This window comes from Lithobates pipiens, unplaced genomic scaffold, assembly GCF_037356315.1.
Source record: "Lithobates pipiens isolate NorthernLeopardFrog02 unplaced genomic scaffold, aLitPip1_a1.2 Scaffold_3, whole genome shotgun sequence".
Taxonomy (NCBI): Eukaryota; Metazoa; Chordata; class Amphibia; order Anura; family Ranidae; genus Lithobates; species Lithobates pipiens.
The window spans coordinates 236,960,409-236,973,832 of NW_027507790.1; the positions used below are offsets into that span (position 1 = coordinate 236,960,409).

Below are 13,424 nucleotides of genomic sequence, written 5' to 3' on the forward strand. Positions count from 1 at the left end.
TAGGCCTCTGACACAGTCCCCGCCCTAGGCCATGCCCTCTGATACATTTTACCCAGATTGAGCTTATTCATAGAGACCTACAGTATCTCACAAAAGTGAGTACACCCCTCACATTTTGGTAAATATTTTCTTCTATCTTTTCATGTGACAACACTGAAGAAATGACGCTTTGCTACAATGTAAAGTAGTGAGTGTACAGCTTGTATAACAGTGTCAATTTGCTGTCCCCTCAAAATAACTCAACACACAGCCATTAATGTCTAAACCGCTGGCAACAAAAGTGAGTACACCCCTAAGTGAAAATCTCTAAATTGGGTCCAAAGTGTCAATATTTTCTGTTGGCACCAATATTTTCCAGCACTGCCTTAACCCTGTTGGGCATGGAGTTCACCAGAGCTTCAAAGGTTGCCACTGGAGTCCTCTTCTACTCCTCCATGACAATCTCATGGAGCTGGTGGATGTTAGAGACCTTGCGCTCCTCCACCTTCCATTTGAGGATGCCCCACAGATGCTCAAAAGGGTTTAGGTCTGGAGACAAGCTTGGCCAGTCCATCACCTTTACCCTCAGCTTCTTTAGCAAGGCAGTGGTCATCTTGGAGGTGTGTTTGGGGTTGTTATCATGTTGGAATACTGCCCTGCAGCCCAGTCTCCAGAGGGAGGAGATCATGCTCTGCTTCAGTATGTCACAGTACATGTTGGCATTCATGGTTCCCTCAATGAACTGTAGATCCCAAGTGCTGGCAGCACTCATGCAGCCCCAGACCATGACACTCCCACCACCATGCTCGACTGTAGGAAAGACACACTTGTCTTTGTGCTCTGGTTGACACCATCTGAACCAAATAAGTTTATCTTGGTCCCATCGGACCACAGGACATGGTTCCAGTAATCCATGTCCTTAGTCTGCTTGTCCTCAGAAAACTGCTGGCTTTCTTGTGCATCATCTTTAGAAGAGGCTTCCTTCTGGGTTGACAGTCATGCAGACCAATTTGATGCAGTGTGCAGGGTATGGTCTGGGCACTGACAGGCTGACCCCCCACCCCTTCAATCTCTGCAGCAGTGTTGGCAGCACTCATACATCTATTTCCCAAAGATAACCTCTGGATATGATGCTGAGCATGTGCACTCAACCTCTTTGGTCAACCATGGCGAGGCCTGTTCTGAGGGGTACCTGTGCTGTTAAACTGCTGTATGGTCTTGGCCCCATGCTTAAGCTCAGTTTCAGGGTCTTGACAATCTTCTTATAGCCTAGGCCATCTTTATGTAGAGCAACATTTGTCAAATCCTCAGAGAGTTCTTTGCCATGAGGTGCCATATTGAACATCCAGTGACCTGTATGAGAGAGTGAGAGCGATAACACCAAATTTAACACACCTGCTCCACATTCACACCTGAGACCTTGTAACACTAACGAGTAATATGACACCGGGAGGGAAAATGGCTAATTGGGCCCAATTTGGACATTTTCACTTAGGGGTGTACTCACTTTTGTTACCAGCGGTTTAGACATTAATGGCTGTGTGTTGAGTTATTTTGAGGGGACAGCAAATTTACACTGTTGTACAAGCTCTACACTCACTACTTTACATTGTAGCATTTCTTCAGTGTTGTCACATGAAAAGATAGAATAAAAAATGTGAGTGGTGTACTCACTTTTGTGAGATATCTATCTGCAGTACCGGTCTCTAGTAGTGTACTGACTATGCTGACAGCTCTCCAGCTATCCTTGATGTATATAAATGTTATATGGAGACCACTGGCATGATTTGCCACAGGTGCCACAAACAGAGAAAAGAAGGGAGTCACTATGGGACCCCAGAGTCTGTAGTTATACCCTTAATTGCAGCTTAGCAGTCATTTTAAATGTGGCTGCATTTGTTTTAAGTTTTTAGGCTAAGAACATATTTGGGTGACAACCATGGCTTCCTCTATTGACACAGTGACCACCCAGGGACGGGAAGTGTCCCTGGGTGGTCAATTATTCGCAGGATTATCAAGGGAAAATAAATGAGAAAAAAAGGCCTGAAATTAGAGCACTAATGTAGTCACCATATCTAAAGACTGATAAACTGAAATACACAGAATTGTATTGTAGTTTTTGGGATTAGATACACTTTAATGTCATATATTGAATTTAGGGTTTAGGATAAGGGTCCGGTTTAATTATATTGATACATTTACGGTTAATTTAAATAAATCATCTTGAATATAAGGATATACTGATACAGTAGGTTTATTTTTAACTTCTCAATACCTCTTTCAGAGGGTTTTCCATTTTTCAGGTGTTTAGTATTTGTACATTTATTAGTGGCAGCAGTTTCTATGTTGAAAATGTATCTAAAGAGATAGTATGCAAATCTCAAATATTTCTGTAAAATTGGAAGGGGAAAAATAATGTATCTACTGGCAAGATCAACAGGTAACCAAACTTTTACAGGGGAGACTCTTACAAACAAAAACTGCTAATGACAGATTGGATCATATAGTTCACACACAGTGCAATTTCAGATGCGACAGAATTGCACGACAATGAAAATCACATTTTCAGTGGTGCCTGTTCACATCAAAACCATATAAAAATAACTGGGCGTCGTGCTGCTATCTAATTGTGGATAAATTCAAAATCTGTTGCACATACTATAAAGCTCCATGCACACTGGAGCTCATAAACGGCCGTTCAGAGTGTCGGATTGCTGGCAGGAAAATGCTGCTGTAAAAACGCAATTTTATCAGCGTTTTGCATTGGTGTTAATGCACATTTAGTGGTGCTATTTTTAGGTGTGTTTCTCTGCCTCTATTCAAAATCAATGGTTCACTATGGGAGCCCATTGATTTGAATAGAAGTCCCACCAGAAGTCGAATCTTCATGATCTGACTTGTGGTGCGACTTGTGTGCTGAGGATGAAGGGGAACCCCCGCCAAAATGAAAAAAAAAAAATGGCGTGGGGTTCCCCCCTTAGACAATACCAGGCCCTTCGGTCTGGTATGGATTTTAAGAGGAACCCCATTCGCCGAAAAAACGTTGTGGGGGTCCCCCCAAAATCCATACCAAACTCTTATCCGAGCACGCAGCCCAGCCGGTCAGGAAAGGGGATGGGGATGGGGATGAGCGGGCGCCCCCCTGAACTGTACCAGGCCGTATGCCCTCAACATGGGGGTAGGTGCTTAGGGGCAAGGAGGGCACTGTGCCCCCCACACCAAAGCACCTTGTCCCCATGTTGATGAGGACAAGGGCCTCTTCCCAAAAACCCTGGCCGTTGGTTGTCGGGGTCTGTGGGCGAGGGGCTTATCGGAATCTGGAAGCCCCCTTTAATAACCCCTAATACTCCTACCCATTCACCTGGAAAAAAAAGTGTCAAAAATAAAACACACTACACAGGTTTTTAAAGTACTTTATTAGGCAGCTCCGGGGGTCTCTTCCGACTTCAGGAGTCTCTTCCTTCTCCGCCCTCTTCTCCCGCTCTCCGGTGTCTTCTGCTGGGCTCCTCCACTATCTTCTGCTCTTTTGCCCACTCTTTGCTAGCGGTGGCTCGGTCTTCTCCGTCGTCTCCTTCTCTCTACTCTTCTTCCGATGTTGAAACGACGATCTCTCCCGCTGTAAGGCTGGATTCACACCTATGCATTTTTAGTGCTTTTTGCAGATTTGCCCTACAGAACATGTTCTATAGGAAACCACGGTAAATGGACTGTAGTGCAAAATGCAAAAAGTACTAAAAATGCATAGGTGTGAATCCAGCCTAATACCGTGTGCGCGGTGCGCAACGACTTGTATATGCAGGGGACGTGGTCACCGGGTGAAGTCATCCGTGACCCGGCCCCCTTATGTCATCACCACCCGGGGCATGATGGGACGGTGACGTCATAAGGAGGCGGGGCCACTGGATGACATCACCCGGTGACCACGCCCCATGCCAATATAAGTCGTTGTGCACAGTGCATTGCAGCAGGAGAGAGCATCATGTCTGCATTGGAAGAAGAGAATAGGGAAGCAGACAATGGACAAGACCCCCCCCCCCCCGCAGACCCCGACAACCAAATGGCCAGGATTGTCAGGAAGGGCCCTTGTCCTCATCAACATGGGGACAAGGTGCTTTGGGGTGGGGGGGGCACATGAGGTCCAGAATGCTCTGGAGCAGGTTTTCATGAAGGTTGTTTCTACAATTCTGCATTCATCTTTCCCTCAAACCTGACTAGTCTCCCAGTTCCTGCTGCTGAAAAACATCCCCACAGCATGATGATGCCACCACCATGCTTCACTGTAGGGATGGTATTGGCCAGATGATGAGCGGTTCCTGGTTTCCTCCAGACATAACGTTTGCCATTCAGGCCAAAGAGTTCAATCTTTATTTCATCAGACCAGAGAATTTTGTTTCTCATGGTCTGAGAGTCCTTCAGGTGCCTTTTGGCAAACTCCAGGCAGGAGGTCATGTGACTTTTACTGAGGAGTGGCTTCCATCTAGCCACTCTACCATACAGGCCTGATTGGTGGAGTGCTGCAGAGATGGTTGTTCTTCTGGAAGGTTCTCCTCTCTCTCCACAGAGAAACACTGGAGCTCTGTCAGAGTGATCATCAGGTTCTTGGTCACCTCCCTGACTAAGGCCTTTCTCCTCTGATCGCTCAGTTTGGCTGGGCAGCCTGCTCTAGGAAGAGTCCTGGTGATTCCAAACTTCTTCTATTCATGGATGATGGAGGTCACTGTGCTCATTGGGACCTTTAATGCTTCAGAAATGATTCCGTGCCCTTCTCCAGATCTGTGCCTACATACAATCCTGCCTCAGGGGCCTTAAATCGACAGGTGTGTGGCTTTCCAAATCATATCCAATCTAATCCAATCAGATTTCAAACAAACTTCTTTCACGTTGTCATTATGGGGTATTGTGGAAAAAGTGAAGAGCTGTGAATACTTTCCAGATGCACTGTAAGCATCCATACTTGATTTTGGTTATGTTGACTGATGATTCATACGTCCTTTTGATTGACAGGATGGAAAGAGATGCCACGTTTATCCAGAAGAAAGCAGAAAGGGCCACGCTGCGTGTACACCTGAGAGAAAAGTACAGACTGCCGCAAGTAAGAAATATAAAGCTGAGCTGTACAGCATTGGGAAATGTGCTTCTTTTTTACTGTATGTTCTTCTTTCTGCTGTTCTTGCCTACAAGGCTGTTCTGTAATTTAGCTATATAGTGGACACATTTAAGTTTAACTAAACGCAAAACTTTTTTTTTTTTTTTTTTTTGTTTTGGATAGAGTGGAGAGGGATTAGAACATCTGTCAGGCTTTTACTGTTGTCTGTGTCCCCGTTTGGGAGATGTATCCTCTCTATCTGTTCTGTTTACTGTTATCACCGAGAGTGAAAAAAAATCCCAATTTTTGTGTTGTGCCCAGAACAGTAATAGAGGGGACATCTTCCAGTTTTGGTGACAACCAGGGATTTCCTTACTTTGGAGGGATTTCCTTTCACTTCCTGTTGTGGCTATGGGACAGGATATAAAGCTAAATCTTCCCAATGGGGCACAGATGGCAAACAAAACCTGACAAGGGTTATAACCGTCCCTTACTGTATTCAAAATAATAAGGAGTTATGTCTTTAGTTCTATTTTAACTGGTTCCCACCTGCCGTATAGTCAAATGATGGCTGGGCGGGACCACTCTAGTTCTGGGAGGACGTCATATGGTGTCCTCCCATTCTTGGCATGCGGTGATCAGAGGTGAGCTGTGTCCTTAGAAAACAGTGATTGGGGTAAAGAGCCAACGACAGCGGCTACATGATTGGCTGTGTCCAATCACAGCTGATCACGCTGTAAACACACTAGCCATTATCAGCATTCCTTTCCTCAGGCTGTGCGTGAGGAGAGGAGAGAGCCGGTAACCAGCTAGTGTGGAAGGAGACATTTGCATTGATAATAAGGGCACTGACTATTAGTGCCCATCGGTGCCACCTCATCAGTGTGACAGCGCTGAAAGCTAAAAATTGGCCTGGGCAGGAAGAGGATAAAAGTGCCCAATAGTGGTTAAAATGGTTTGAATGCCTTAAGTTTTTTTTTTTTACCTTAATGCATTCTATGCGTTAAGGTAAAAAAAAAACTTCTGTGCTACAGTAATGAAGGTCAGACAACCTTCTTAACTGTGCAAGTGGTTCTAAAAATCAAAATTCCGAGCTTGCATTTCTACTGGCCCAAATAGATTTTCACCACCAGGCCATTTTTTAGTTAATAGAGAGCTTCCATCATTCTAGTGTGACTACTACACAACAAATATAAAACAAAAAAAAACCTGTGACGGCTCTGCTATATATGTGGTAATCTAAAACCTAAATAAATATATAAATATAAAATGCGTCACTAATTTGCCACTATGTGTGCTACTTAATACAACAACCTACGTGTATAAAATTCCTAAATCACATAAATGACAATTCCACAATAAAATTCACATGTGCAAGAAATGGATTAATTCATGAAACGTTTACTTCAAAATTATATAAACATTCATAAATCATCACATAATAATCAATTTGTCTTATGTGTGTAGGGCCCTGGGGTTTTGTCAGGGAGTGACAAACGAAATTCCTTGGCAAGGGTAGCTACCATAGTTAAATTGTTAGAGATCCATTGATTTATCTTCTACCACTAGGTAGCCGGGCACTTGGCAGTACTAGATATGAGAAGGGCAACCCAAGGTCAGGTTATGTGTATGTGTATGTGGGTGTCCCAGCCAATGGGCAGAAGTTTTCTTTAATCCCTTGGCTTGCTGGAAAAGCCTATATATTCAGGTGAGGTCACGTGATCTGTGTTCTGTGCCACCCGGACCGCTGTCTGGGTGGACGTATGTCATCTGCCCCGGTCTGCTAGGCCAGAGATTGGGCCTATCCCAGGGGCATCTGGCTGCCAGGCTGTGGGGGCCTATCCAGAAGTAAGAGGGCAGCGCAGGGTTGGGTCTTCCGCTTGCAGTCCAACCTGTCGTGATCAGAGAAGGGAAGCTGTCGCCATGAAGGGACCAATCACCTTTACCAAGGACTACAATGAGTAACTGAAGCAAGTACAGGATCCATATTTTCATTGAAGAGCACGATGGGGAATTGGGAAACTTCAGGCGGTGATCAAGCCAGGGACCCAACCAGCAGAGGAGATGCTTGCAGAGCAGCCTGGTGTGTCAAATCAGGGACCGAGCCGGTTAGCAGGGGTGAAGCTTGAGGAGTATCTGGAGTGCCAAGCTAGGGACCCAGCAGAAGAGCAGAGGTGATTCTTGAGGGGCTTGGAGGAGCTCAAGGCATTCATAGTCAGTGAATCAAAGGGGCCTTGTGAAAGACCAGGAGCTCAGTATTAAAGAACTGCAAGGAGCAGTTGTAGTGGAGCTGAAAGAACTTATACGTTGAGTTAGGAATTGTTAATGAACTGTTGCCATAGGAAACAGCAATCCTGCACATGCAGAAGTGGCGCCTTGCTGGGGCCTTTCCCTGTATGGCTGTTCTCCTATTGAAGTCTCAGAGTCTGCCAATTGAGTTTGCAACTATCTAAGGGTGTCCTGGCCCTAACTCTCTTTCCCCACAATATATAAAAAGAACTGTCAAAAGAAATAAAACCTCTTTTACATCCCAGAAGTGTCTGGCGCCCAATGACTTTTCACCATCTTTGCACCCACTATGCCTCACAACCACCACCTATTGAAGGATGTCAGATATCTTTGACCTTGGCCTTCTCATTAGACCAAAAGAGGTAAAAGTCCTTGCTACAGGTGCTATAAAAATCATATGTGCAAAAAGTCCATTCATCCAAATAAAGTGTCCCGTGCTTCAATAATTAATCACTTCCAGTCCGGGCCAAATTTCTTACATTGTTTACCTTTTTTGCTAGAAAGAAAACTGCTAAGAAACAAACATATTAATTTTTATTTTATTTTTTTTTAAAGCAGAGGCCCTAGAGCATTAGTTCTCAACCCCCTAGTGCCGTGACCCCTTGATAAAATAAAGTTGGGGGATCCCTAACAGTAAAATTATTTTGGTAGTGTGGGTTGTCAGCACCCAAGGCAAGACAAGTAATTTGCTCCCCTAGTCCCTTCCACTCGTACAGTATTAAAACCCCTTATGGTACATTTTAGGATGTACCACTCTTTCTCTTTGTTCTCCTTTCTGTCCCTTTTACCTCTCTCTATGCTAATTTCTTGTCCCCCCCATCCCTCTCTCTAGCGGTAATCCTTGTTCTTTTTCTTATTCTTTCTCTACCTTTTTCTTTGTTTCTCTCCCTTCCATGTATTCTCTGTTTTTATTTGCTATCAGAAGGAATGAAAAGCATGCCTTGTGACAGCATGGGGCGTGACACGTCCTTTTTATGTAGAGATCTGGGGGGTTTTAGACCCTAGACCTATCCTCTGGCCTCCAATGCAGACACAAATCGCTCTGATTGGCTGCTTCCCTGGCTGATAACAGCCAGATAAACAAAGAGCAGAAACTGTAAGTGACTAAATCATTGTAGCTTCCAGTTTCTCATGTCACACAGTAGGAATAACAACATCAGTTCCTCACTGTGTGCCTGGAGCCAGGTGCCACCAGTTGCTTCCTTATGGAGCTCCCTGATCACTCAGGAGAGCCCGGTTAAAGCGGCTGTGGGTTCCCCCTGCCTGGCTTCATGTACATAGGACGTTTGTGTTTTAGAAGCATTTTCAAATTGTCAAAAATTAAAAACGCCTGTAAACGAAACATGGCTAAACGCGTGTTACCGCGTTTACATGTGTTTACAAGCTGTTACAGGCATTTCAAATGCCTCTGAACACTCATCCTGAACACATTTTTTTGACATTCCAAAATATGCTTCTAAACTCAACTGCCTAGAAATGACTATAAACGACCCTGTGTACTGATAAGATAACAGAGGAGAGTTCAAGGGCAGCTGAAAAATAAACGTCCAACTGCTCCTAAATGTCCGTTTACCAGCAGCAATGTACATGAGACCTTAAAGTAATCAAGTGGCTCTTTAGCTGCTCGGATTACCTTTACAGGCTTCGGAATCACTGGCTATCAATGGGTGGCATTGATATCATCCTATCCAAAGATATACCGGTAAGTTGCTGGACAAGGAGTTGTTAAAGTGCACCAATATTAAAGTTCATCCAAATAAAGTGCTCAAAAAAGCAGGTCTCTGTCTTCCATATTCCATATATTTTGCAGACTTCTATCTTCCACTGTAATGTGCACACCCTGTGGCCAGCAGTTATCCACTCTAGCAGCTCACCAGAAAGATTGTTATCATCGGTCTTCTATACTCCCTCGAACCACTCTCATCTAGCCTTCAGTTGACTTCTCCCCTTTTATGACAATTTTGTCCTCAACTCTCATTTAATTACCACAGTGGAGAACCAAGCAAGAAAGAAAAAAACGAAGTTTCCATTCTGCAAAACTCTTAAAAATATTCCAATTACATGATCCAAGTGTCAATCCTGACAATTTGTATATCCCTTTAAAATCGTGCTGGCTCCAGCCACAATACACAGGCTGTGAGCTTGGCCATTAACATGCAGGATTCTGTTACGTCCAAAAGACCCCATCCTGCGTGTTTCGTCTGATTGGCATCTTCAGGGGGCTGATGAGATGAATTGTTATTTATGTGATGATTTATATCATTTTGAAGCACGGGTCACTTTGAATTAATACATTTCTTGCACATATGAATTTTATTGCACATGGGTAATTGTCATTTACATGATTTATGAAAAAAAATTCTCATTTTTTTATTTGAGAGAAAGGCAGCTTCTAAATAGACAAATATATATAAAATAGGAAGTATACAAAGGATCCAGTAGCAGTAAAGTACAAATACAACAGATTAAAGCAGTTAAGCTGCAGTTATGTGGACAAAATACCTTGTTGATGTCAGAGGTCAGAGGAGAATTGTGATGATAGGAAGGCAACAGTAACTGAAATAACTACTCATTACAACCAAGGTATGCAGAATACCATCTGTGAACGCACAACACATTGAAACTTGAAGCAGCTGGGCTGCAGCAGCAGAAGACCACACCGGGTGCCACTCCTGGCAGCTAAGAACAGGAAACTGAGGCACAATTCGCACAAGCTCACCAAAATTGGACAATAGAAGATTGGATAAATGTTGCCTGGTCTGATGAGTCTCAATTTCAGCTGCGACATTCAGATGGTGAGGTCGGAATTTGGTGTAAACAACATGAAAGCATGGATCCATCCTGCCTTTTTTCAACAGTTCAGGCTGGTGGTGGTCTAATGGTGTGGGGGATATTTTCTTGGCACACTTTGGGCCCCTTAGTACTAATTGAGCATCAGTTAAGTTCCACGGCCTGCCTGAGTATTGTTGCTGACCATGTACATCCCTTTATGACTACAGTGTACCCATCTTCTGATGGCTCCTTCCAGCAGGATAATGCACCATGTCACAAAGCTCAAATCATCTCACTACTGGTGTCTTGAACATGACAATGAGGTCACTGTACTCAAATGGCCTCCACAGTCACCAGATCTCAATCCAATAGAGCACCTTTGGGATGTGGTGGAATGAGAGATTCCTATCATGGATGCGCAGCCAACAAATCTGCAGCAACTGCATGATGCTATCATGTCAATGTGGTCCAAAATGGCAAGAATTTTTCCAACACCTTGTTGAATTTATGCCCCGAAGAATTAAGGCAGTTCTGATGGCAAAAGGGGGTCCAACCCGGTACTACCAATAAAGTGGCCGGTGTGTGTGTGTGTGTGTGTGTGTGTGTGTGTATGTGTGTATATATGTATATATATATATATATATATATATATATATATATATATATATATATGTGTGTGTATATTATATATATATATACACACACACACACACACACACACACACACACACACACACACACACACACACACTATACAGTATCTTGATAAAGAAAATGGATCTCCATTGCAAGACCCACAAGTGCCTCTATACCTTTTTTGGATTTATATATTACTTCAACATCATAAGTAATAACAACAGGCCCATAGTGGAAATGTTAAAATGACTTTGGTCTATACAAGTGCAGGTTAAACTGGTTCATTTTGAAATAAGGTCCTAACCTTAATCTTCAGCCTTACACTGACCTTAATTCTTAAGCTTACCCTCACCCAAAACTTACACTTAATCTAACTGATGAAATAAACCTTAATATATAACCTCCACCTGCAAGCTTAATCATTTACCTAATCCTACAAATTAACACTTAACCTTTAACCTAACTTAACCTTAAAGCCTAACTCTAGCCAAAGCTGCCTCTGTGAGCCTAATACTAGAAATTATGGTTGAGGGAATTAGAGTCAGGAAGGTACAGGCAGTAATAAAGAAACAGAACCTCTAACCCTTCCACACCCTACTAAATATTTATTTCTGAATGTGTCCCTGATAGATCTCCCATCACTTCTTGTCATGAGTTAGAGGACATCCTTAGTTGTAGGAAACCTCCATTTTAGGGACAAGCTGTAACCGTCCAACACTCTATTCAGAAATAAATAAGAAGTCTGGGCTTTAACTCTTATCCTAACAATTAAAACTTTGAGAGTCCTGTCACCTTGCCCTTTTGGGGCAAAGCAATAACATCTGTGTAAAGCAAAGAAAACAGGTTACAGTGGTTGGGCAGATGAGCAGATGGGTTCAGTGTTAGGACAGATGAGAAGGTGATTCAGTAGTGAGACAGAAGAGCTTGGGGATACGACGGTGAAGCAGATGTGCAGGGAGGTACAGTGGTGGGGCATATAAGAAAAGGGGTACATTGATGGGGCAGATGAGCAGGGGGGTTACAATGGTGGGAGGGATGGAAGGGGGTTCAGCTGTTGGACAGAAAAGCAGGGGAGTACAGTGATGAGGCTGATGAGCAGGGGTTTACAGTGGTGGAAAAAATGTGCAGGGGTTGTTCACTGTTGGGGCAGATAAGAAGGGACAGAAGAGCAAGGGGGTACAGCAGTGGGGCAGATGTGAATGGAAGTGCATTGGTGGGACAGATGAGCAGGGGGTTACAGTGGTTGGGCAGAAGAGCAGGGGGTACAGTGGTGGGGCAGAGGAGAAAGGAGGTACATTGGTGGGACAGATGAGTAGGGGGTTACGGCAGTGGGGCAGAGGAGCAGGGGGGTACAGAAGTGGGGCAAATGTGCAGAGGGGTACAGAGGAGAAAAGTGGTACATTGGTGGAACACATGAGCGGAGGGTTACAGTGGTGGGGCAGAAGAGCAGGGAGAACAGAGGTGGGACAGATTTGGAGAAGGTACATTGGTGGGGCAGATGAGAAAAGGGGTTACAGTGGTGAGACAGATGAGTAGATAAGTTCAGTGTTAGGACAGTTGAGAAGATGGATCAGCGGTGAGACAGAAGAGCTTGGGGGTATGGCGGTGGAGCAGATGTGCAGGGAGGTACAGTGGGGGGGCAGGTGAGCAGGGGGTTACAGTGGGGGGGCAGGTGAGCAGGGGGTTGCAGTGTTGGGGCAGATGTGCAGGGGGTTACAGTGGTGGGGCAGATGAGAAAGGGGGTACATTGGTGGTGCAGATAAGCAGGGTGTTAGTGGCGGTGCAGATGAGAAAGGGGCTACATTGGTGGGGCAGAGGAGCAGGGGGTTACAGTGGTGGGACAGAAGAGCAGGGTGGTACAGTGGTGGGGGAGCTGTACAGGGGGTTAAAGTGGTGGGACAGGTGTGCAGGGGGGTACAATGGTGAGACAGATGAGCAGGTGAATTGGGGCAGATCAGAGTTGTGAAGGTGCAGGTATTGGGGTTGCTCTGAAGTGTGAAGGTGGAAGAATTGGGGCTGCTCTGAGGTGTGAAGGTGCATGAATTGGGGCTGCTCTGAGGTGTGAAGGTGCAGGAATTGGGGCTGCTCTGAGGTGTGAAGGTGCAGGAATTGGGGCTGCTCTGAGGTGTGAAGGTGCAGGAATTGGGGTTGCTCTGAGGTGTGAAGGTGCAGGAATTGGGGCTGCTCTGAGGTGTGAAGGTGCAGGAATTGGGGCTGCTCTGAGGTGTGAAGGTGCATGAATTGGGGCTGCTCTGAGGTGTGAAGGTGCATGAATTGGGGCTGCTCTGAGGTGTGAAGGTGCAGGAATTGGGGCTGCTCTGAGGTGTGAAGGTGCAGGAATTGGGGCTGCTCTGAGGTGTGAAGGTGCATGAATTGGGGCTGCTCTGAGGTGTGAAGGTGCATGAATTGGGGCTGCTCTGAGGTGTGAAGGTGCAGGAATTGGGGCTGCTCTGAGGTGTGAAGGTGCATGAATTGGGGCTGCTCTGAGGTGTGAAGGTGCATGAATTGGGGCTGCTCTGAGGTGTGAAGGTGCAGGAATTGGGGCTGCTCTGGGGTGTAAAGGTGCAGGAATTGGGGCTGCTCTGAGGTGTGAAGGTGCAGGAATTGGGGCTGCTCTGAGGTGTGAAGGTGCATGAATTGGGGCTGCTCTGAGGTGTGAAGG

The 13,424-nt window shown here is 45.0% G+C and overlaps 1 protein-coding gene across 1 annotated transcript in view; it reads left to right on the forward strand.

Annotated features, from left to right (window-relative positions):
* The window catches only part of CPLX4 (complexin 4), a 74,599-nt gene that overhangs the window by 41,562 nt on the left and 19,613 nt on the right, over window positions 1-13,424 (forward strand). Inside the window, exon 2 of the mRNA XM_077462910.1 lies at window positions 4,984-5,071. Coding sequence (XP_077319036.1) covers window positions 4,984-5,071 — 88 coding nt within the window. The remainder of the gene's footprint in view (window positions 1-4,983; window positions 5,072-13,424) is intronic.